This window comes from Peromyscus maniculatus, chromosome 15 (genome assembly GCF_049852395.1).
Source record: "Peromyscus maniculatus bairdii isolate BWxNUB_F1_BW_parent chromosome 15, HU_Pman_BW_mat_3.1, whole genome shotgun sequence".
NCBI lineage: Eukaryota > Metazoa > Chordata > Mammalia > Rodentia > Cricetidae > Peromyscus > Peromyscus maniculatus.
This window is the reverse complement of record NC_134866.1, coordinates 42998072-43021087: the sequence shown is the minus strand read 5'-3', so window position 1 is coordinate 43021087 and position 23016 is coordinate 42998072. Positions and strand designations below refer to the sequence as shown.

Below are 23016 nucleotides of genomic sequence, written 5' to 3'. Positions count from 1 at the left end.
TTATACTTTTTAAATTTTAATCCGGGGAGAGGCTGCATGGGTAGAGTGTCACAAACATGAGCACCTGAATTTGGGCCCGCAGCACCCCTGTCCAATTCAGGAGCTGGGGTGTGTACCTGTAATCACTACACTGGGAGGCAGAGACAGATGGTGTCTAGACATCATTGGCTGGCTAGCTTAGCCAAATGGATGGGCTCCAGGTGCAGCGAGAGACCACCTCAAAACAAAAAAGAAAAAAGTGGAAGCAATTGAAGTAGACAACTGATGTTGACCTCTGGCCTTTTCATACTTGTGCTCACATATACGTGCACACACACACAGGTGCGCACACACACATGTGTACACACCCACACAAATGTGCACCCACAAATTTAGTGTGATCCTGCTCCCGAATACCAGCAGCCAACTCTGAAGTTGCTGTGTATCAGCAATCTTACTGCTATACACACTGATTCACGGTGTCAAATGATGTATGTACAGGGTTGTGTAAGTTGCTAAGACTGGAAGCAACTAAAACATCTTTTCTTGCAGGACTGAAAAACTAAATTATGGCATATTCATACAATGGAATATTTTCATCTTATACAAAGGAGATGGCTTTATGATATATAAAAATGGAACAACTCTTCAACTTATTTTGTTAAAAGAAAAAAAAGAAATGCAGAGCAGTGTGTATAGTATGCCACCATTTATGTAAAAATAAATCAATAAAGCCAGGTGGTGGTGGTACATTCCTTTAATGCCAGCACTCTGTGAGTTCGAGGCCAGCCTGGTCTACAGAGCCAGATCCAGGACAGGCACCAAAACTACACAGAGAAACACTGTCTCAAAAAAAAACAAAAACAAAAAAAAACACAACAACAACAACAAAACTACTACATTATACACAACATGGTATGTGTCAATGAAGTCTGAGGAAGAAATAGATGACTGAGAAACTGAACAGCTGAGGTAAGGTAATTTGGTAAATAGTGGTAGTAGAAACCCAACACCTAATCCATTACCGCTCTCACTCCCTATCAGCAGAATCCTAGTTAAAGAGTTTCAGCCATTTCCTGCCTAGGAGATAAGAAGGATTACTGTGAGCTGATCATGATGGTATTGTTACCATTTTTCAGTTTTTCTTGCATCTAAAGATGGCAGTGTGAAGTTTATCATGTAAGAAGTTTGTCATTGTTATTAGTAGTGGCTATTAGAAGAAATTGATATTGTGAGTTTCACTTGTATATTCTAATATTAGTTAATACAAGCACTAATAAATGCTGACTGAATGCCCAGAGTTTTCTTGAGACTTCTAAGTTCTGTGATAAATAATTGACCACTATGACAATAGAACATAGGTCATGAAAGTGCATTCCATTACGATAAGTTGGCAGGAGTTCAGTTCCTTGGAAATTTAATCTAACAGGGGAGATTAAATGGAAATACCTTTTCTATAATGAAATTTGTCAGAAGAAGGAATCCGCTGGTTTCAATCCTGGCGTGACTGGTAAGCATGTATGAAGGAAGACAGCCACTTGTCAGAACTTAGCACTTCTCATTGCTTTTGCTTGTGGGATTATTTCTGTTTAAGAAAGCAGAAACTATTTGATGAGGAGATGTGTACTGTGAGACTTTGTTTCTGCTGAGCTATGGATCCTCCCTCTCTTACATGTAAAGAAAACCCAGACACTGTGTCTTCCCGGAGGAGATCCCACTTAGACAGCTCTTCTCAAGCTTCAGTCCTTTGAGTCACTTTGGTGCTATCCCTGTACCATAGATACGGTGTAATTGGATGTTCTTAACAACCTGTTCACCTTTTCAAATCAGGGTTCATTTAGCCTCATCTCATATTTGTGAAATGAGGACTTTACAGTGTTTATACTCTTCTAATTTATATTGCCATGTATCCCAGCTAGTTAGCATTCATGATTGTAGTGCCAAGAATCATCTTACGTGTGGGAAATGGTGTGGCTGGAGGGAGATAGAAAACAACATTAGATGTTTGAGGATTACTTCTTCTACAATTAGTTTCTGTTATTTTTCTCTCTCCCACTAGGTGGCAATCAAATCTTATATTAGTTCAGATGTAAGGCTTAGTTCAGACTTAAGGCTATAGACTGAAGGATTGCATGCTTATCATTTTGGTGAACCAGAGTCTAAATCAGGTAGAGGAAGGATTTTGACATTATAGGATACAAGTCAGAAGCATCTGGATCATTTAGGGCACTTTTATTTAAAAAAAAAAAAAAAAAAGCAAGGCCTCTTTTTCTTCCGAATGCCTCCCTCCTATACCATGATTTTTTTCAGCCTGTTTGGGGGTTGAATGAACAGTTCAAACGTAAATGGAAGGGCAGAAAAGTCTAGAAGTCTCCTGGGTTCTATTGGATACATTCTGTACATTCTGTTGGGAATTAACAGAGACTTCTGATGGAGCTGGTATTCAGGATTGCTTTATATTTTTCCCACTGCTATGTCTGTGCCCTGGGAAGTTGACATTCCAGCCAGCCTACAAAGTTATGAAATGGTTGATTTAATTTTTTTTCCAGTGCTGGGAATTGAACCCAAGGCCTTGTATTTGCTAGGCAAGCACTCTTCTATGAGTTGGTCTGGTTTTTAATTTTCCCCTTCTCTTTGAATCTCTGTTTTCTTTTCTCCTTTTCCCAGAGTTCAGGGCTTTCATGTCATTCTTTGTAGGCTCAGGGTCACCTAAGGCAGGCGCTCACTCGGGCTTTAACCCCTAGGAATGCTTTGTACACATACTTTTCAACCCTGTACCTCATTATTTACCAGTACTCAACTGTTATGTTCTTATAGGGCTCTGTTGCCTACTTGGTATTAGAATGGAAAATAATCTGATCTATGGGGGATGTAATCTATTACCTTTACATGGCTATTTTCGGTGAATTTTAACACCCCAAATTCTCAAAATATCAAATGCTAACCTGAGGGTTCAAGCTTTTGCTAGTTGGTAGCATCCCTCGGTAGTGTTCTGCTAAGGCTCTAGGACAGAAGTGGGTGTTTCAAACACAGAGCATCCTCATGGCCTTCGAGCATGGCAGGTGCCTTGTGGTGCCTTGCTCTGTGGAGTATCTACCAGTCCATGTGTTTGGGAATCAGCCTCTTTAGTTCATCTGCCACTAATGCTGTCCCTATAGATCAGCCTCAAGTGGTAGATGGGGATCTGTGGCCCCAGGAGAGAGGAAGACTAAAGCAGTTTCCTAAGGCAAAGTAAACAGTTTAGTAGATGTTGGCCCGTGGCAGTGATTGGAAGTGATTACCTGACGTCTGGTGATTTTATAGTTGGGAATTATATAGACAAGAAAAAATGAGCAACATTTGGAAAGTGGTAGACATTGTTCTTAGCATCCTAGCATGTTCACGGCACCCCTAGATTTGATCTTAAATTCCCAAAAGAAGCAGGGGGAGAAAAAGAGAGAGTGGTTTTCCCAGAAGGGTTAGTTTGCTGAGCTGCTGTGAATTACACGATGAAGAGCTTGCCTTAAATAGATGGCTGGGACCTTGATTATCACTGGTAACACTGTGCTGGGGTGAACTAACGAATTGTATTACTACCTTCAGCAATCCCATCTCTGCTTCCTGGTTTTCCTCTACTCCTCTCCCTTCTGCCTCCTTTCTTTCCCTCCTTGGCCCAGTAACCTCTGTACTCTTCCACCTTCTCCTGTGATTTCTTTCCCTAAAAGAGCTATCTTTTTGCCAAATGCTTAAAGAAAATCATCTTGGTCTTAGCGTCAGAGGTATCTTAAATTTATATGGGACTCTGCTACTATGTTAGATTATGATTTATTTCTAGGCTCTTTGGAATCATTCTAGTCTCTCAAATTCTTTGTTTCAATGTCTCCCCCCCCCCCTTCTTTCTCTCCTAGATATCTTTTTACAATTATCCCCTTCAGTGTATGTTTGCCTGAGCTGTATCTCTTTAGATCTATCAGTTCGGGGTTTGTTTATTTTTTTTTCCCCGCTTTCCGGAAAGTCTGTTATATTTTATTGTACTTTCTGCCTCTCTCATTGACATTACTAAGAGAAGCCCGAAGATCACGGGAGCTTTGGGGGCATGGATTGATACTCTGCAGGGTCAAGTCAAAGATGTTTTGTTGAGGAGAAAAGATATGAAGAGCTGAGGTACAGCCCTTGTCTGTCTTCTCAGTTTTAACTCAAGTGTATAGTCAGAAGGGATTTGCTGCAGTGGTACACCAGTACCACTAAACAGTGAAGCCAGTAGTGATAGCAAGGGATTGCTTTCAACAAATTGAAAACCAAATGCTAATGATGCACACCAAATAGGTCTGGGGGACTCGGGGAGCTAGCTTAGGCTGTAAAGTCCCCTCCTTTACAAGCATGAGAACCCGTTTGATTCCCAGACACCACGTAACGTGGTTAGTGCAGTGACACATGCTTGTAATCCCACCACTGGAGAAGAGGAGATCACCGGGGCATGCTGGCCAGCCAGCCAGCAAGGAGTCCTAAGCCAGTGACAGACCCAGTTTCAAAGAGCAAGGTTGGGCCTTCAAGATAGCTCAGCAGGTAAGGTGCTCACTGCCAAACTGGACAATGGATATGAGCCCCATCCCAGAACCTATGTGGTAGGACAGAACTGATTCCTGGGAGTTGTTGCCAGTCTCTCTCTCTCTCACACACACACACACACACAATCATTTTCAAGATCTTTGTTTTGTTTTGTTTTTCACTTGATTGTTGTTTATCTTGACACACTGTCAGTATGTCCATTAAGGTTCTCTTTCTTTGACCGCATATCTGCCCTCTTATTCTTGAACCCTGGCTTTTGTTTCCTAACACCACTTTCCGTTCACGACTACCAGTGCTTATGCTGTTTACTTACCGACACTTCCCATGCAGAGCAGTTTGTGATCTTCCCTTAAATCCTGACTCACTCCTTGGAAATGGAAAAGGACAGTGATCTTCTCTATGTATATCTTTGAGTGCAGCTGTGCCGGGGCATCTATATCTGAAAATTATATTTTATTGTTACATACTTTCATTTCATTTCCCTTTCCTATGTTAAGATATTACACAGCTATAAATGGGAACAGACTTTAGCCACTCACAAGAATATGGATGAATCTCCAATACATAAAAAATAATGTTGCCAAGAGAAGCTAGACAGATGCCCAGCACGGTGGGACAAGCCAGCAATCCGAGCTCTTGGAAGCTAAGAGGCAAGAGGATTGTGAGTTCCAGACCAGCCTGGGCTACAGGAAATCCCGTCCTAAGACATCAAACAAAGAAAAAGTAGACAGACAATTATGTGTGTGATTATTGTTCTGTTTCATGTAGAGTGCAGAAGGAAGTAAAACCAAAATTCAGATGTTCGTGCTTGTTTCTCAGACACACACCAGAATGTCAGCAGTGCTTATTTCCTTTATTTATTTAGGTAGTTTTGCAGTGATTGACCCCAGAGCCAGTATGTGCTAGGCAAATGCTGTACTGCTGAGCAATATCCCTGCACATCCGCAGTTATTTCTTCAATAATGCTTATATTGTCTGCAATATAATACTTTTCTCATGAGAACAAAATAAAAAATACAGCATTCTTATAATTTAGATCCAAACAAACTATAAAATGATAAGCTGGCTCTCTTAAAAATTTTGTCTAAATCTCCTGTGCTTCTTTAGGATGGTGTACGTTTTCTTCTTTCCTTCCTCCTCTGCCTTCTCTTCTTGCTTAATTTTTTTTATATATATAATTAGGAAAGGTTTGGGAGGAAGATCATAAAGTCTCTAGAATAAAACACAGAAACAAGCATTACTAGAACTCTCTTCTGAGCTGCCTTTTCTATGGCGCATTTTAGATGAAGTCACAAGTATATACAAGTTCATGTGATCCTTGTTGATTGAAATTTTAGACATATGGTAACATGGCTTCTGTAAGGTGTTCCTAGTGTTTGTCTGCCTCTCTCTCTCCCTCTCTATCTCTCTTTCTGTTCTTCCCTGCCTTCCTTTTTCTATCTTCCTCTCTCTTGTCATCTTTTGTACTTTCTTTCTTCCTCATTTCTCTTTCTTTCTTCATTCCTTCCTTTGCCAGCAAACATTGAGTTCCTACTGTGTGCCTCTAGCAAAAGCTCTGAGAGCATGATGATACAATGGCTAAAATATTTTTTAAAATATGTGTGTGTTTTCAAAACTTATTGTTCACTAGGAAAACACTAGTTAAACCCATTCTGAGCCACCATGGCTGAGACCCCTGTGGAATCCTAGTCCTCTGAACGCTCATGCTGGTGCCGTTGCACTGCTAAGGGCTGGGGTCTTGGGCTGGGAGCTGTCCTGGTGCTCCTCTGTGTGAGCTGGAAGTCCCTGAGCAAGGCCCAGGGACGTGTGAGTATAAACATCCTTAAAGGAAAGAAAGACCTGTTTAAATGCTCCCTGACATAAATCTGGTAATGGCATGAGGAAGCTTCTGTTCCAGTTCTGAGTCCCCCAGGGGACCATCCGTGCTTAGGGCAAGGGCTAGGTAACTTTTTTTCTACAAAGGTCCAGAGAGTAGTTATTTCTGGCTCTGTGAGCATATGGCCTCCCCTTTGCCATTGTAGGGTGGAAGGTAGCACAGACACTCCATAATTGCATGAGCCTTGCTGTGTTTAAATCCAACTTTATTTATGGAAACAGGCAGTGGACCTAATTTTTTCTCCTGAACTATGGGCTGCTGGTCCCTGGCCTAGAAGGAGGAGCTCCAGAGACCCTGGTATAAGCAGCCCCTGGTACTTCATACTGCTGTGACCCATGAAAATACCTCTTGCTTTGTTTCTGGAGAAGTTTAAAAAATAAAAATAAAAAGCCTACTCACCTGAATTTCATCCCACACCCTTAATTGTTTCTAGTAAAAACATTTTGAGACTGGAGATATAGTTCACTTGTACAGTACTTGTCTCAAACACAGAAAGTCCTAGTTCGGTCCCCAGCAACACACACACACACACACACACACACACACACACCATTCTAATTAACATTGTTCCTTTTATCAATCTCCAGCTTCTCCCTCAAGTTCAACCCATAGAAGTAAACCTAGATTTTTTTTTTTTAAAGAGAGATAGATTTATTTTTATTTTATGAGTGTCTTGACTGCGTGTATGCTGTGCAGCCACATCCATGCCTGGTGCCCATGGAAACCAGAGGAGGTGGTCAGATCCTCTGGAAGTAAAGTTATATACGGTTGTGAGCAGCCTTGTGGGTCCTCCTGGAAGAAGCAGTGCTCTTAACTGATAAGCCACTCCTCCAGCCCCAAACCTAGACTCTTTTAACAAGGTACTCTAAAGCTTTTAACTGGTGGCCTGAAGTGATGGCTCAGCAGTTAAGAACAGTTTTTGCTCCTGTAGAAGACCCGAGTTCAGTTCCCAGTACTCACATGGTGGCTTAGAACAATCCACAACTCCAGTTCTAGGAGATCCAACACCCTCCTCTGAACTCAAGTACCAGGCACAAGTGTGATGCCCATGCATACAATACAGGCAAAACAAATAATTGCTTTTCAAAAAAAAAAATTTGACTATTATAAACCCTAGGGACAGAAACTGGGACAAAAATTGATAGGTACCAGGTTTTAAAAAAAATAGCTAAACATTTACAGTACAAATTGTCTTTAAGACCCTGAAGGCTGGTAGAACACATGCCAAGCATGTATGAGATGCTGAGTTCTACCCCAGTACTGAAAAATTATCTCTGAAATAACACAAAAAATTAATCAGTAGGAATTATTTCTAAACTTTAACTTAGAATATAATTTAACATGTTTGGATATTAAATTGTTCACAATTTTAATAATAATAATAAATATTGTGTGTGTGATGTGTGTGTGCATGAATGCACATACCTTTCTTGAGAATCATGATGATTTGTGTGTGTGTGTGTGTATGAGAGAGAGAGTGTGTGTGTGTGTGCTGTGCATCTATAGGTGTTTGCATGTGTGCAGATAACCATTCAGGTGGAGGCCAGAGGTCTAGATCAAATGTCTTCCTCTGTTTCTCTCCACCTTAGTTTTTTGAGACAGGGTCTCTCACCGGACCTGACGCTCATCAGTTAGGTCAGACAGGGTCTCTCACCGGACCTGACGCTCATCACCTAGGTCAGACTGGCTGGCCAGTGAATTTTTAGGATCTGCCTGTACTCTTAATGCGGAAGTGACAGACTTCTGTCACCACGCACAACGCTTCACATCGGTGCTGGGAACCAAACTCAGGTCCTCATGTGGGGCCTTTACCCATTAAGCCATCTCCCCTGCCCTGGGAATCATGATGATTTCTAAAGCTTAATGTGTAGAAGAACTGTTCTTTTAAATTATCAGTCTGATTTGTGCTTCCTTCACACTACGGATTTTGTGAAGAGAATATATATATTTTCTAACAGTTCTGGAGGCTGGAAAGCCTGAGATCAACGCTTAAGCCTGAGGTCTAGTAAGGGTCTTCTCGCTATGTCTTCACATGGCAGAAGAGTTAAAGAGCAAGTTAACTAAATGCTGCTCAGAGCCTCTGTTATAAAGGCCTTGGGACCATTAGTGAGTCATGAGCCCATGGTTTAAGTTCTTATCTGAAGGGTAAAATTAAGGGAGATGGGCAGGAGAGGTGACTCAGAGCTCTTGTTCTTATAGAAGAACCAGGTTCAATTTGCCGCACCTACTGGCAGCTCACTGATGCCCTCTTCTGGCCTCCAAGTGCACTAGGCACACATATGGTGCACAGGCATACATGCAGGCACAATACCCGTACACATAAAATAAATAACTCTTTGAAAAATGAATTAAGGGGGATGATTGAGGGATCATCTTCTTCAGTGATTTTTTTTTGGGGGGAGAAGGGGGGTTTGAGACAGGGTTTCTCTATGTAACAGCCCCAGCTGTCCTGCAACTCACTCTGTAGACCAGGCTGGCCTCAAACTCACAGAGCTCCACCTGCCTCTTCCTCCAAGTGTGGGATTAAAGGCGTGCGCCACCACAACCTGGCTTCATTCATCTTTTTAAGAATGTTTTGAGGGTTTTTGTTTGTTTGTTTTTAGTTTCTGAATGATTTTATTAAAATGGCAAAAACAAGCTAGGTACAGTGGCATTTATCTGGACTAGGAGTTCAAGACCACACTGGGCAGCATTTTTAAGGCAATTTTAGTACTATTTAGATTAAAAGCAAGATATTTATATAAAACCAATATATATACATTCTTAAACTTCTTTTAATATCTTCCAAGTTTCTAAGGAAGGAAATTTTTGGGGGCAATGCTAAAATGTAGTTGAATCTTGGTTAAAATGGCAGCCACTGGCCTATCGTGTTTCTTGTTCCCCACTTCCTCCCCCCAATTGTGGAATAGTTAGGCTACAAACTGGAAACTTCATATTTTGAGAAATTTTTTGGTTGATTTGTGTAAAAGGGGGAATAACAATTAGCATGATTCTGCTGGCTGGAGCCTACTTTACTTATAATTGAAACAAGCCCTCTGTTTCAAAATACTACATTGATACCCCTCCTCATTATTACACTTAAGCACATTGAGACTTTTGGGTTTCCTTTGGTATTCACTTACACTGAAGAAGGAGACGCTTCTTGCAGTTTCCCACGTTTCTCATCTCCTTTTGGGGAATGTCACTCGCCCTGTCCTATGTGGATTCACTTTCTCGAAATAGAAGCTGAGGGGGAGTGGAGGAATCAGTGTTGGCCTCAGCCTAGATAAAAATGAAGACACACTTTGTTGACGTTTACCTTCAGGTACACCTGTCATCTGAACTTGGTTGTGACATGTCTGGTGTTTATGTGATTCTCTTGCCCTTCATCCATGATAATGCTGAAAAGGAAAATAAAAACTGAATCCTTGAATTTCTATTTTAGATCATTTTGTAATGTGGGAGAGAATATATATTTCTGTCTTTTAGCCCAGTAGAATTAAAACAATAATCTATGGCATTTTAGAGCCAAAATTTGAAACATGAATTGCATCAAAATAATTTTGGAATTCATTCTTAGTAGAGTCTGTATTTAATTAGGATAATATGGGCCTGAGAATTAATTTTCAGCCCAAGTTCTTTGCCATATGTTTTTGATGAAGATGTTTACTTGCAACTAAGTTAACAGTTTAGAATCTAAAATAGGGAATTTATAATCTTCAACCAAGTGTTTATAGCATTTACATTTTCTAAACCTGCTCCATCATACCATTCTTATCAGTTAAAAAGTAACAAGAAGGGGAAATAGCATGGTAGTTAAGAGCACTAGCTGCTCTTTGAGAGGACACAGTTTCAATTCCCAGCACCTGCACGGTCTCCCACAACTGTCTGAAATTCCTGTCCCAGGGGAACCAACACCCTTTTCTGGTCTCTGTGGTCACCAGGCACTCATTTGGTACCCAGATATGCTTACAGACAAACCACTCATTCACATAAAATCAATAAATACATAATTTAAGAAAAATAACACTAACAATTTTAAAAATTGGACTACATATAAATGTGCATATGCACACACATTTATTCATTTGCAAATTATATATGTTTACTTACTTGCATTTTATTTCATGTGCCCTATAAATTAATGTCCACCACAGAAACTTGGTTTTGTTTTTTTTTTTTTTTTTTTTTTTTTTTTTTGGTTTTTCGAGACAGGGTTTCTCTGTGTAGCTTTGCGCCTTTCCTGGAGCTCACTTGGTGGCCCAGGCTGGCCTCGAACTCACAGAGATCCGCCTGGCTCTGCCTCCCGAGTGCTGGGATTAAAGGCGTGCGCCACCACCGCCCGGCTTGGTTTTGTTTTTTTAAGACAGGGTTTCTCTTTATAACAGCTCTGGCTGTTCTGGAACTCACTTTGTAGACCAGGTTGGCCTTGAACTCACAGAGATCCACCTGCCTATGCCTCCCGAGTGCTGGAATCAAAGGCATGCACCACTACTGGCACCACCAGGCTAAGAAACTTTTAATTATAAGAAATAAGCAATGTTAATAAAAATTAAGTTGTATATACTAACAGTACAGTAAAAGTTCAATTTAAAATAACAAGCCTTAATATGCTTTTTAAAAGTTACAGTGCAACAATCATTCAGGCTGAATTCTAATTCACTTCAAGGTCCTCTAGTAATTATATGGTATTGCTGAAACTTGCTGGTAATATATATATATATTTTTACATTTAGTACTTGCAATACCATTTGTATATTCTGGTATTCCATACAATTTTTGGTTCTGTTGTTTAGTTTTTTGAGACAGGTCTCTGTAGCACAAGCTGGCCTAGAACTCATTATGTAACCCAGGCTAGCCTCAAACTCAGAACAATCTTTCTGCCATGTCCTCCTGAGTACTAGGATTGCAGACATGAGCTGCCGTGCCTGGGATTCCCGACAACTGTTAAGGCTCTAAATACTGGTATTGCTGGTGTAATACTTTGGATTCAATCAGCATGTAGTCCCCCAGCCTCCCGTTCTTTTGTACTCTGCTGTGTTCCCTTTCATTCCTAACATTCATTTTAATCTCTAAATTCAAGCACCTACCTGTGCTCCAAACATAGACACACACACACACACACACACACACACACACACACACACACACACACACTGATATGGAGAGAGCCCTCAGAAGATGGGCATATCTTCTTTCTGTGCAGGAAGAGTTGACGGACTAACGCACCCTCTTCCAAAGTGGGTGTGACAGCTGCACTGGAGGATGTCTACACACCGCAGGGAGAGTCTTTCTGGACCCGTCACATCACAGGTTTCAGTAGGAAGGTTCAGCGGGCAGAAGGAAACGGAGAGAGCACTGTGTGTGTTCATGGTTCATAGGTTAGGTTTATAACCGTGCGGTGTTCTTACAGGCTGCTGCTTAGTCTGCAACATTTGATTCTTTGATTTCATTTCCTCCATCATTGCTCCCCGAGTTTTTATTGTAAAAAATTAAGCCTAGAGAAAAGTTGAAAGAATTGTCTCATGTTTTCATTAGCTTATCTTCTGATTATTGAAGATGCCACCAATGGAGAAGCCTAGGTTTATAGAAACTCAACTCTGTGTACTTTCTCCAAATTCTGTGTAGCTGTCTAAAGCTATTTTAAAATAATTTTCTCCTTGGATCTGGGGAGATGGCTCATTCCGCAAATGTGTTCACACCCAAGCCTGGAACCCTGAGGTTGGCTCCAAAGCATCACGTAAAAGCTGGGGTAGTGAAAGGTGTCTGTGACCCCAGCACTGGGCTCATCGGACAGTCAGCCTAGCCAACTGATAAGCTCCAGGTTCATCATCTTAAAAAACAGTATAGAGACTGACTGAGGAAGACCCCCTGTGTCAACCTCTAGCCTCCATGCATGCACACACTTTTACACATCTACACACACAGCATGCACACACAGAATTTGCTCAAAGCACTGCTTTATTCTGTATTCCCTTACTACATTTTTTTCTCCAGAACTGAGGACTGAAATCAGGGCCTTGTGCTTGCTAGGTCAGCATTCTACCCCTGAGATCAAGTCTCAACCCCACTTACCACATTTTATAGAGCTCCTATGTCATGTTAAATACAGTGATTGGCTCTAAGGATATGCTAGTGACCAAAATGACAAAAAAAAAAAATCCTGCCCCCCATGGAGCTTGCATTTCACCAGAGGGGTCCAAAAATAAATATTTGTCTATCATATTAGGTAGTATAGCTGTGAAGGAGAACATGTAGAGCAGAAGCGGATCGCAAGAGTGTTGAAGAGGCATTGAAATGTTATATAGGGGAGAAGGGAAGCCCAGCGGGGAAGTCTGATACATGAGCCAGGCATTCAGTCTGCACCTCACACTTTCAGTGTGCACAGCATGAATGCAGTTAGGTGATGAAGCCAGCGACATGAGACTAGAGAGATGCCTGTGAACTCCAGGGAACCCTTACATTTAACGCTTGGAGAGTTGAGATTTAATCAGTCAGAGAAACAGAAATGAAAGCTTCCTTCCTTTAGGATGAAGTCCTGTGTTAGCTGTGAAATCCTCCATATACTGACCCACATGGGTTTTTAAAATATACCTTTATACTTTTTCCTTTTGATTCTCTTTCTCCTCTCTCTCTCCCTCTCCCTGTCCCTCTGTGTGTGTGTGTGTGTGTGTGTGTGTGTGTGTGTGTGTGTGTGTGTGTTGTGATGTGTATGTGTGTGTGTGTGGTGTGTGTAAGTGTGTGGTGTGGGTGCATGTGGTGGTGATGTGTATGTGTGTGTGTGTGTGGTGTGTGTAAGTGTGTGGTGTGGGTGCATGTGGTGGTGATGTGTATGTGTGTATGCATGTAGCGTGTGTGTGCAGGGAATGAACCCAAGGCCTCACACATGCTGGGCATGTGGGTTTCAGCCCTAGTCTTCCATTCTCTGAAACACTCTTTTCTCCTATTGCCCACACCTGACTTACTCCTTTATTTCCAACTTTAAGATTCAGCTTACCTCTAACTTCCTCAAAAGTGTACCAGACGATTTGGTTCCCTCTCCTGTGTCCTTTACCCATTCCCCACATAGACCAAGCGCCACGCAGTCCTCCTCATTGCCTTGCTTCTGTTGTTGCTTTTGAAAACCTGGTTTCTTCTCCTGGGTCTAAATAGCTTATAATTCCCTCCTTAGGGGTCTATGTTTTATTCATCGTTTTAATATCTCACACAAATGCTTAATACTCATTGGAACTTAAATAATATTTATTCAATAAATTTGAAAGCTAATACCAATAAACTAGCCAATATAGAGAAGAAATATTATAGGCCCAGCCTTTGTGTCTAAAGATGAATTGTAGAGCAGCGTTTTTGTGAGAGATGATGTTGTATGAGCTTCGGAGGACGTGAGAAACACGCCGGGAGGCCAGAGCTCCCCATCATTCCCTAGGAGCAGAAGGACTTTCTAGCTGCAGTGGCCTAAGCAATTTCTTTTTCTGGACTTTTTATTGAAAAGCTGCCTGCTGAATATTTTACCAAGCAAGTAGAAGCAATTACAGTGGGTTCATTATTTGAAAAGTTATTTGAATAACATTTTTGGAATATTTGATTGCCTTGACATTTTTTTTTAAACAAATGACCCCCACACACACACCTGTCTGTCAGGTGTTGGAATTCCTCAACTTCATAGGGATGTGAAAAAGTGGGCGGTTTCCAATCAAGAGTTCCAGACTGGGTACCAGCCTTCCCGTGAGTCATAGAGTTGTTACTTAACCTCACCGAACCATGGCAGGCAGCAGAAGGGTGGAGACAGATTGAAAAGCCAAAAGATTTTAAGGAATTTAAGGAGTAGAATCTAAAAAAGGTGTTAATAGGAGTGAGGTTTCTTTGTTTATACGTATATTAAATGAACGCATTTGAATTGAGTCATATTTTTAAATATTTTACAAATTTTTCTCAGTATTAAAACACTTTTTCTTTGGCGTAACTATAAGTGTTTACAAGGGGAAGCAAACATGCCCGCTTTGTTTTCAGTGGGTACAGACAGATGAACTACATGTCAAATGGCAAGTCACACTGCCGGGCGCAGTCCAATGAAAGTGTTCCGAGAAAAAAAGCTCTACCCCTTTATCCTGAGAATTGTCCTCTGTGTAGAGTTCTTCATTTTTAAAGTGTCTTAAGATCCAACCAAAGTTCACGTTGGAAATATATTTTCACTTTCTCGAATGAAGCTTTAGACATGTGTTTCTAATAATTCACTGAAAATATGCTGAATTGTATATTTTTAAAGAGAATCTGTTTTGAAAAAATTCCAAAATATTTGTTTGAACAGGCACTCAACATCTCGATGAAAACGGTTGGAAAAGGAAACCTTTCAAAGTCATTCTGTTCTCAGAGTACCCGAGCCAACTAAACTGGTACAGTTAACGCTTCAGTCAGAGGCAGGAGCCAAGGAATCTAGCACTTCCCGGAATGCTTTTCAGCAGACCTTCAAACCAACCCAGTGGTTGAGATTACTGCCATTGAATTTCAGAGTGAAAAGCTACAAGGACATATACCTCTTTCTACCAATAGTAGACCTTTCCAGTAGACTAGTATCTGCCTTAAGTTAGCATTCTTGAATTTTCTTGGCATTGATCCTACAGGAATGTCCTGGAGAGTGTGAGCTTCCTAATGTAGCATCTCCCAGACACCTCTGTGTGTGGGGTGTGTGTGTGTGTGTGTGTGTGTGTGTGTGTGTGTGTGTGTGTGTGTGTCTGTATGAGCACACACACAAGCAAGTGCCAGAAGTCAATGCTGGATATCTTGCTCCATTGCACCCCACCTTATCTTTTGAACCGGGTTTCTCATTGAGCCTGGAGCTCCTTGGTTTACTAGATTGGCTAGCCAATGAGCTCCAGTGATTCACCTGTTTTCTACCTCCTCCCCAGAATTGGGGCTAAAACCGTGTGCCCCTGTGCTTGTCTATGTATGCTGCAGATCTAAATTCAATTCCTCACGCCTGTGCAGCGAGCACTTTACTAACCGAACCATGGCCCCACCCCCAGAGAGCAGTATTCTTACATTGCCTTTAGTATCACTGAGTGTCACAGTGGAAATAGAAATAGTGTATCACATCCTAACACTTCAGCGAGACTGGGGGTTATATTAGGCAAATGTAGAAGTAGTGATTGTTTAGCCTCTTACCCATTTATTTTCTCTATATCCCCTTAAAATTTATTGATGGCACTTAATGCATTTGCCAGTATGTTTGATATCTAATATGTCATGTTGATCTCTCTGCCCATGTATTTGCTTTGATAAGTGCTCTAGTTACTGTCCATCAAATGGACTAGTTAGTTGATCCCTCTACTTGGGTGTGGTCACGGAGAACAAATAACAAGTGGCTCAAAGGCTCTATAGATATAGGTCAGTTAGAAAGAGAGGACTAAACTCAACACCTACCATATCGCAGTTGGCTAGAAAAGTAGCAGAAATGAAAGTGTCATTCACTTGGCTTTTCAGTTGCCCCCCACAAGATTAGATCAGCAGAATCCTCCAAAGTCAGTCACCAACCTCAGTGTGTCATGAGCTTCTCTCGGAACTGTGAGTGCAAAGGCGCTTTGTGACACCAGGATTAGTCTCTTGGGGTTCGGTTTTCACTATTCTTGCCAGGGTATAACATGAAAGAGTCACAGCCACAGTTTGGGACACGGTGTTATTTCCCACTGCAGAGGGTCTGAGACTCGGCAGAGGAATGCGGTGTTCCATGCAGTGCGGCCTTGTCTTTCCATTTGGGCTGTTGATTACTGGAAACTTAGAAGGCAAGTGAGGGGGTTTCAGAAAGACACCAAGGGGCGGACTGGAGATGCTGATTGAAAGCCAGAATCTGCAGTTCATCAGGACACAGCCGGCGAGGAAACAAACACATACATAACAGAGTTTGTTAGCAAGATCCAAGAAAAGTAAGGGAGGCAAAATCCCTCTAGTGCCGTGATGCGCCACTTGACCCACTTTGGACAGTCACACAAAGAGCGAGGCTGATTAGGACATGACCTGAGAAGCAGGAATGTTGTTTGTCAAAGGAAGTAACTTTGGCTTATAGAGGAAGGAGTAGAAACTCTTCTGTAAAGGGACATTTTTGTCTATAATTTCTCTGATTTAGTGCCAGAAGTATTTTAAAAGACTAATCAAAGCTGTTTCTATCTAAGTTACACTGTTGGAGACCAACAGCTGATGCATTTTGTTTTTCTTTGCTATATTTCTCCTTAATGACTTAAGCTTTTTCTGCTCTTTCTCATCTGTTGCTAAATCCCTTAAGATTCAAGTGTGTTTAAAGTAAAGCATTATGAGACAAAAGCTGTATTCTGTGGATAGGATAATACTTCTTTTGTGACATTTTCTTTTCCCACCAAAAGTGAGAAGTGAATGCCTTGCCTTTGTGCATCCCATTTCAAATGGAGGACAAGAAGTTATTCTCTGCAATGGCTGACTTCCAGAATTTCTGCCTGAACGTTTTTTGTCAAGTATATATTCCCTTCTTTAGGCCTTTCTATATAGAGCCTACAAACATCGTCAATGTGAATGATGTCATTCAGAAGGTTAGCGACCATGCCTCTGCTATGAACAAGCGGATTCATTACTACAGCCGGCTCACCACTCCTGCAGACAAGGCGCTGGTAAGAGGCAAAGTTCTGCTGCTTGTCTAAAGTTGAGTTGAAGTGAACTGTAAACACCAAAAACCAGGGCAACTCCCAGGGCTTGAACTTTTCGCTAGGGTATTCCAAAGATAGCATCATGCAAAGTCAAAGTAGTCATTAATACATGTTTCAGGCTTGTTCATTCTTATCTACCCTGGCATAGACATTTTTTAAACTCTGTTGACAATAGCTTAATAGCTTGGATCGTTTTGTTTTGTTTTTAATTTTTGCTTATCTCTGATTCCAAGAGCTCTGAGGAAGTCAAATTTCTTTCAAAACAGCAGCTTAAATCATTGACTAAAAACATAAGATTCTAGCTAGTCTGTTTAATTTCTAAGTTTGAAGCTACAAAGGAAAATATTTACATACATTTTTTATGGGAATAAGAAACAAATGTGCTCATACATATACCTGGTAGTTTCCTGTTTAGCATTTCCTTTTATAAATTAAAAATTAGCCTATTCAGACCACATGCTATTACAGTTCATTGTTTTGTCTTAGAAACACTAAAAAAAATTCTTAGGAAAGGGCCGCAAATACAATAAAGGCCAAATTTGCATTAAGGACCATAGCTTGTGGGTACATGATTGTCTGAAGTCTATTATTTTAGAATTTAAAAATGTGTAAGTAATCTGTTGCTTATACGGTGATCAGATGTAAGATACTTGGAAATTTGAAAGCTAAAAAAGTAGGGTGAAAGTCGATCTTAGTGCCAAAAATGAAGAAAACAATTGGCCTCTGACTGTCACTAAATGTCTACCAGGGTCAAGGAGTGGGTACCACCTGACCTTGGCCATCCGATTTAACCCTCATAATGGCTATGTGAAGTAAGCATTAAGATCTCCTTGTCTTCGCTTGGATAGCATCTGGTGAAGTCCAGGCTGACCTCCATCTCTCTGTGTGTCTGAGAGTGAACTCCTGAGCCCCTGCCTTCTCTCCTTGGCTTCCAGGCATGAACCACCATACCTGGCTCTAAGATCTCAAGAGAAGACTTCTGAAATGTTATGTGCAGACTAATTTTCTTACAATTTTTATTTTTTATTTCCCATCTCCCCACTCAGGACTTTACACAAGTATTGATGAAGTCCATTATAGAATTACCTAAGTCTTTGGGGGATTTGACAATATGGTCTGACAGACTCTCCAAACTCTATACTCTTAGAAGCAGACTTCAGAGATATCATCTAGGGCTGAATAAATATCACGTGCCTGGAAATTCAGTCAGCATTGTGCACTGAGTTGTAACCCTTTGTTAGCTGACACTGAGATGACTTTAGTATACTCAGTCACCAAAGTTAATGTGATAGATCCATTTCTAATGAACTTGTGTAAATATCCACATGCATTTTCTAAAAATCCCAGTCATTTTCCCTAAAAGTATGTTTTAGTGAAGAACAATAAATCATTGTTACCAAATGTTCATAGAACAAAACCTTTTCATTTATGACAAAAATCCCATTATTGTTATTTTAAGCTGGAGAGGGAAGTTGTCTGCCAGCATCTCCTAGATCCTTGCTAATAAACACGTGTATCTACAGATCAGCATTGTCAGCATCACTGAGAGCTTAATAAAAAGGCATTATGTGGGGCTTAGTCAGGACCAGTGAAGCATAGTCCGTATGTCAGCAAGATCCTGTGCATGTCATAGGAACATTCAGATGGAAATACCACCCTAGACCACTGCCACAGTGAGATCCAGCCCTCCGGTTTACCAGGCCTCCTAAGAACACCCCATCTTTCACATCTTCCCATACATAATCCAGACCAGAGACTGAGCCCAGGGCACAGAGTTAGGTGAGGTGTACATGCAGTAGGTTTTTCTTCCTTTTTGTGTATATGTCAGTGTAAGAACACAACCAGAATTTGATTCCTCTTATTGAACCATGCTCCGTATAGGTTTTGATTTTACTTGTTTTTCTTCAGTTTGCTTTGTCAGCTCTGGTGTTTTTCCTTCTTGATATGACAGAGCGTTGCACTTTTTTTTCTTTTTACTCAGGGCAGAAGACAAGATCATCTAGTTCTTAGAGGAATGTCGGTGAGGAGAAGGAAAAGAACAATTTTCATATGTATTTTTGTCTGTGTCTCTAGGAACTAGTTGTTTCTGAAGCCACACCATGCATAGCCTTCAGAATGTTCTTTCCTGCAGAGACACCACTGATCTCACTACATTAAAAGAGAAAAGTGTGACATTGTACTGATAATGTATGCCCTTTCCTCCTACTAAGGCTGACATTCCATCTCTTCCTTGAAATCTCCCCCAGCTATTCTGGGTCTCATTGTATAGCCAGTGAGACTGTACAGCACAGAGTTGAACACTTAATTTTAGTATGCCTTCTAGTCCTGTCTAATTGCTTCATGTGTCCAACTGGAGTTGGAGATGGTTTGAGGCTGTTACCTGACTTGCAAATAGGAAACCTAGCACAAAGTTGCAAATTGATATGTAGGTGTTAAATATGAAAAGATTGTCGGTTCACACTAGTTAGATTCCACGCCTTTAAGGACTTCCTCTTCTCTAAGAACAACTTTCAGAGATGGACAGAGTTTCATCAGAAAACAGGATGGGTTTTCTTCTCCAAAATGGGAAGGTGGAGTTAGAAGAAATGTAGGAGGCAGTGGGAGAAGTAAGTGTATAGGTACATCTCTTCAGTCTTCTTCACTACATCTGTTACTTCTCTGTTGCCTTCTCCTTTGCTTTTATACTTCAATGTCTTCGGCTTCTGAAATCCTTGTTTACCATTCATTAAATACCTTTGGTACTTGTTTCTTTTACCCAAAGCATTTAAAAGTTAATCTATGTACCATCTCTTTACTGACTCTCCATTGTCTCCTCAGTCTGAGACTCCTGGCTGTTTCTTCTAAAACCACCTTCACCTCAGAGTTAAGTAACACCACTTAGTTCTTGAAAAGCCCCTCACGTAAGGACAGCCTCCTCTGTGGAGATTTCTTTCATTTTATTCTTTGCTACCTTCTTTCTTGTGAATGTGAAAAGTACTTTGATGATAGAGATAAAGTCTTGCTTCTTTATATCTACCACTGTATTTGAAAAAAGAACTTTTAATTCCTCAATCAGGGATGCATAATGTGAAATGTTCATAATGCTTAGCAGTATATCTAAAAATGTGTCTTAGAGATATGCATGCTGGAGGGTTTTATAACCTCAGCACTCACGTAGCAAGGACAGGAGGGTCACACATTTGAGACATGGAGGGAGAGCAAAAGCCCAGATGTGCAAGTATCTCACTGGCCACTGCCTACGAGGAGCCCATCCATCAACCAGAGCCTCCCAACTGTTTCACTTCAGCGTCAATCTTAGAAGTGCGTCCAGTCAGTTTCTTTGATCAATAGAGAACATTTACTGGTTCTGATGTCTCTCTTTTCTTTTCGCCAAGATTGCTCCAGACCATGTAGTTCCGGCCCCAGAGGAATGCTATGTGTATAGTCCCCTGGGCTCTGCCTATAAACTCCAGAGCTACACTGAAGGCTATGGTAAAAACACCAGCTTAGTAACTATGTGAGTAGAACTACTTCTTGAAGTGTGAACTAAGCTGTGTATGAACGAAAATAACTGGTTATTTAGTTCTGTCTTAATTAAAATGTTTGAGGAGCCCAACTTCATATTTTTACTGCTATTACTCTTTCAGCTTTATGATCTGGAATACCATGATGGGAACATCTATACTAAGTATTCCTTGGGGCATAAAACAGGTAATATATATTTTTTAGTACACTTTTATCTGAAAACTTCTTAAGATTTATTATTTTTTATTTTTAATTGTGTATATGTGTGAGACTGTGTGGGTATGTGCATATAAGTGCCTGGGTCTGTGGAGGGCAGAGGTGTTAGGTTGCCCTCCACAGCTGGCGTCACAGACAGCTGTGAGCCACTCAACGTGGGTGTCGTGAAGCAGGCTCCGGCGCTCTGAAAGGCTCGTATGCATTCTTAACTTCTGAGCCATCTCTCCACCTCCAGAAATTTTTTCAGTACCTACAATCCAAAACACTTACACTAAGGCAACAGGATCATGGGTTCAAGACCAGTTTGGGCTACAAAGTAAATTTGAAGTCATCCTATTTTTATTCCAAATGTCTCCAAAATAATTAAATAATAACTTGGAATTTTTTTACTTTATACTTTAAGTTTGGGACTGGGAATATAGCTCAATGATAACATGCTTTCCTTGCTTACATGAGGCCCTGGGTTCAAATACTAGCACTGTGAGAGAGAGAGAGAGAGAGAGAGAGAGAGAGAGAGAGAGAGAGAGAGAGAGAGAGAGAGAGAGAGAGGGAGGGAGGGAGGGAGGGAGGGAGGGAGGGAGGGAGGGAGGGAGGGAGAGGGAGGGAGGGAGGGAGGGAGAGGGAGGGAGGGAGGGAGGGAGAGGGAGGGAGGGAGGGAGAGAGAAGCACTATATTTGAAGTTTTATTATTTACATAAAATTCTCTTTAAATGCAAATGTTCTTTTCATTTTTCCATTGCCATGTTTTTATCATAATTGCTTAGGGTAACAATGTATTGCATATGATGTTATTCTTACCTAATGAGAGGAACTCAATTTTTTATTTTTCAAAAGGCTGGTTTTACTACTGGAATGTGCGTCATCGTGCTGATGGGCCTTTTAACACTTTATTGCTGCTACAGAGTGGTGAAATCACGGACTTTGATATGTAAGTGAGAATCCATTGTCGCATGAACTAACCAACCTTCCTACTGAGGCAGAACCCCTGTGTATATTCTACGTGTGTGTCAGCTGTCTCCTTTCCCTTTTTATTTGTGTGTGTGTACATGTGCCACAGTGCACACATGGAGGTCAAAGGTCAGCTTGAAGGTGTCAGTTTTCTTCTTCTATGTAAGTCGTCTGGGATTGAACTCTGACTGTCAGGGTTGGCAGCGGCTCCTTAACCTCCTGAGCCTTCTCGCTGGTCCCAGCCATCCACTTTTACATAAAGCTTTACTCTTCTAACTCGTGGCTTCCTGCTGGCCAGTCTGTTAACGATTTCTGGCTCCCTCTGAAATTCAGAACTGAGAGTTCTTTGGAGAATACATTGATATTACTGCTGATGTCCTTATAAGAATGATTATATTTTATTACTGGGTGTGCATGAGTGCATATGAACACAGAAGACTACTTGACGGAAACAGCTTTCTCACCGTGGGGGTCCTGAAGATTAAACTCGGGTTCTCAAGCTTGGCGGCAAGTGCCTGTCCCGCTCATTGGCCCAAAAATGTTATATTTTTAAAATAAAGCCCTTGTCAAAACTATTAAGAACTCTATGGTTCTTACCAATTATTGTTTACTTGTTTTGACCTATACATAACAGACCTAAAAGCATAAAATATCCATAGAAGAATATGAAAGTAGAAGCAATTCTTAAAGTTGTATAAACTCATTTCCTCTACTCATTTGTATAGATTCTAGATCAGGGAATCAGGGGGAGAATCTTTGTGTTGTTTCTTTTTAAGTCTGAAATGGGGTCTTGTTGGATTTCCAGGGCTGGTTTCAATCCTGAGTAGAAGTCATCTGTCATCTAACCCACACCTTCTCATTCTCCCAAGCAGCTGGGACTGTGTTTGCTACTACAGAGAGACATCTTTTTGAGTCATTTGTACATATTTTAAACTGAGTATGGTGATACATCTCTATAATCTCAGAATTTGGGAGTTAGAGACAGGAGAATCAGGAATCCAAGGTTATCGTCAGCTATATAAGGAGTTCAAGGCCAGCCTAGGCTACATGAGACTCTTTCCAGAAAGAAAGAAAGAAAGAAAGAAAGAAAGAAAGAAAGAAAGGAAGGAAGGAAGGAAGGAAGGAAGGAAGGAAGGAAGGAAGGAAGGAAGGAAGGAAGGAAGGAAGGAAGGAAAAGAAAGAAAGAAAGAAAGAAAGAAAGAAAGAAAGAAAGAAAGAAAGAAAGAAAGAAAGAAAGAAAGAAAGAAAGAAAGAAAGAAAGAAAGAAAAGGCAAAAACATATATAAGTACTTTTAGG

The 23016-nt window shown here is 40.9% G+C and overlaps 1 protein-coding gene across 11 annotated transcripts in view; it reads left to right on the top strand.

Annotated features, from left to right (window-relative positions):
- Slc38a9 (solute carrier family 38 member 9) overlaps nucleotides 1-23016 on the top strand; it is a 78436-nt gene that overhangs the window by 14392 nt on the left and 41028 nt on the right. For 2 of the 11 annotated variants that reach the window (XR_013044752.1, XM_016002213.3), the window contains exons 3-6: nucleotides 16756-17016; nucleotides 20427-20548; nucleotides 20679-20742; nucleotides 21606-21699. Coding sequence is in view for 8 of the 11 variants with exons in the window: in XM_016002213.3 (XP_015857699.1) it covers nucleotides 16795-17016; nucleotides 20427-20548; nucleotides 20679-20742; nucleotides 21606-21699 (502 nt within the window). In the remaining 3 variants the exon portion in view is untranslated. Of the gene's footprint in view, nucleotides 1-1319; nucleotides 1490-14690; nucleotides 14776-16755; nucleotides 17017-20426; nucleotides 20549-20678; nucleotides 20743-21605; nucleotides 21700-23016 lie in introns of those variants that run through there. The other 9 variants (XR_013044750.1, XM_006983653.4, XM_016002215.3 and 6 more) reach the window with 8 other exon arrangements.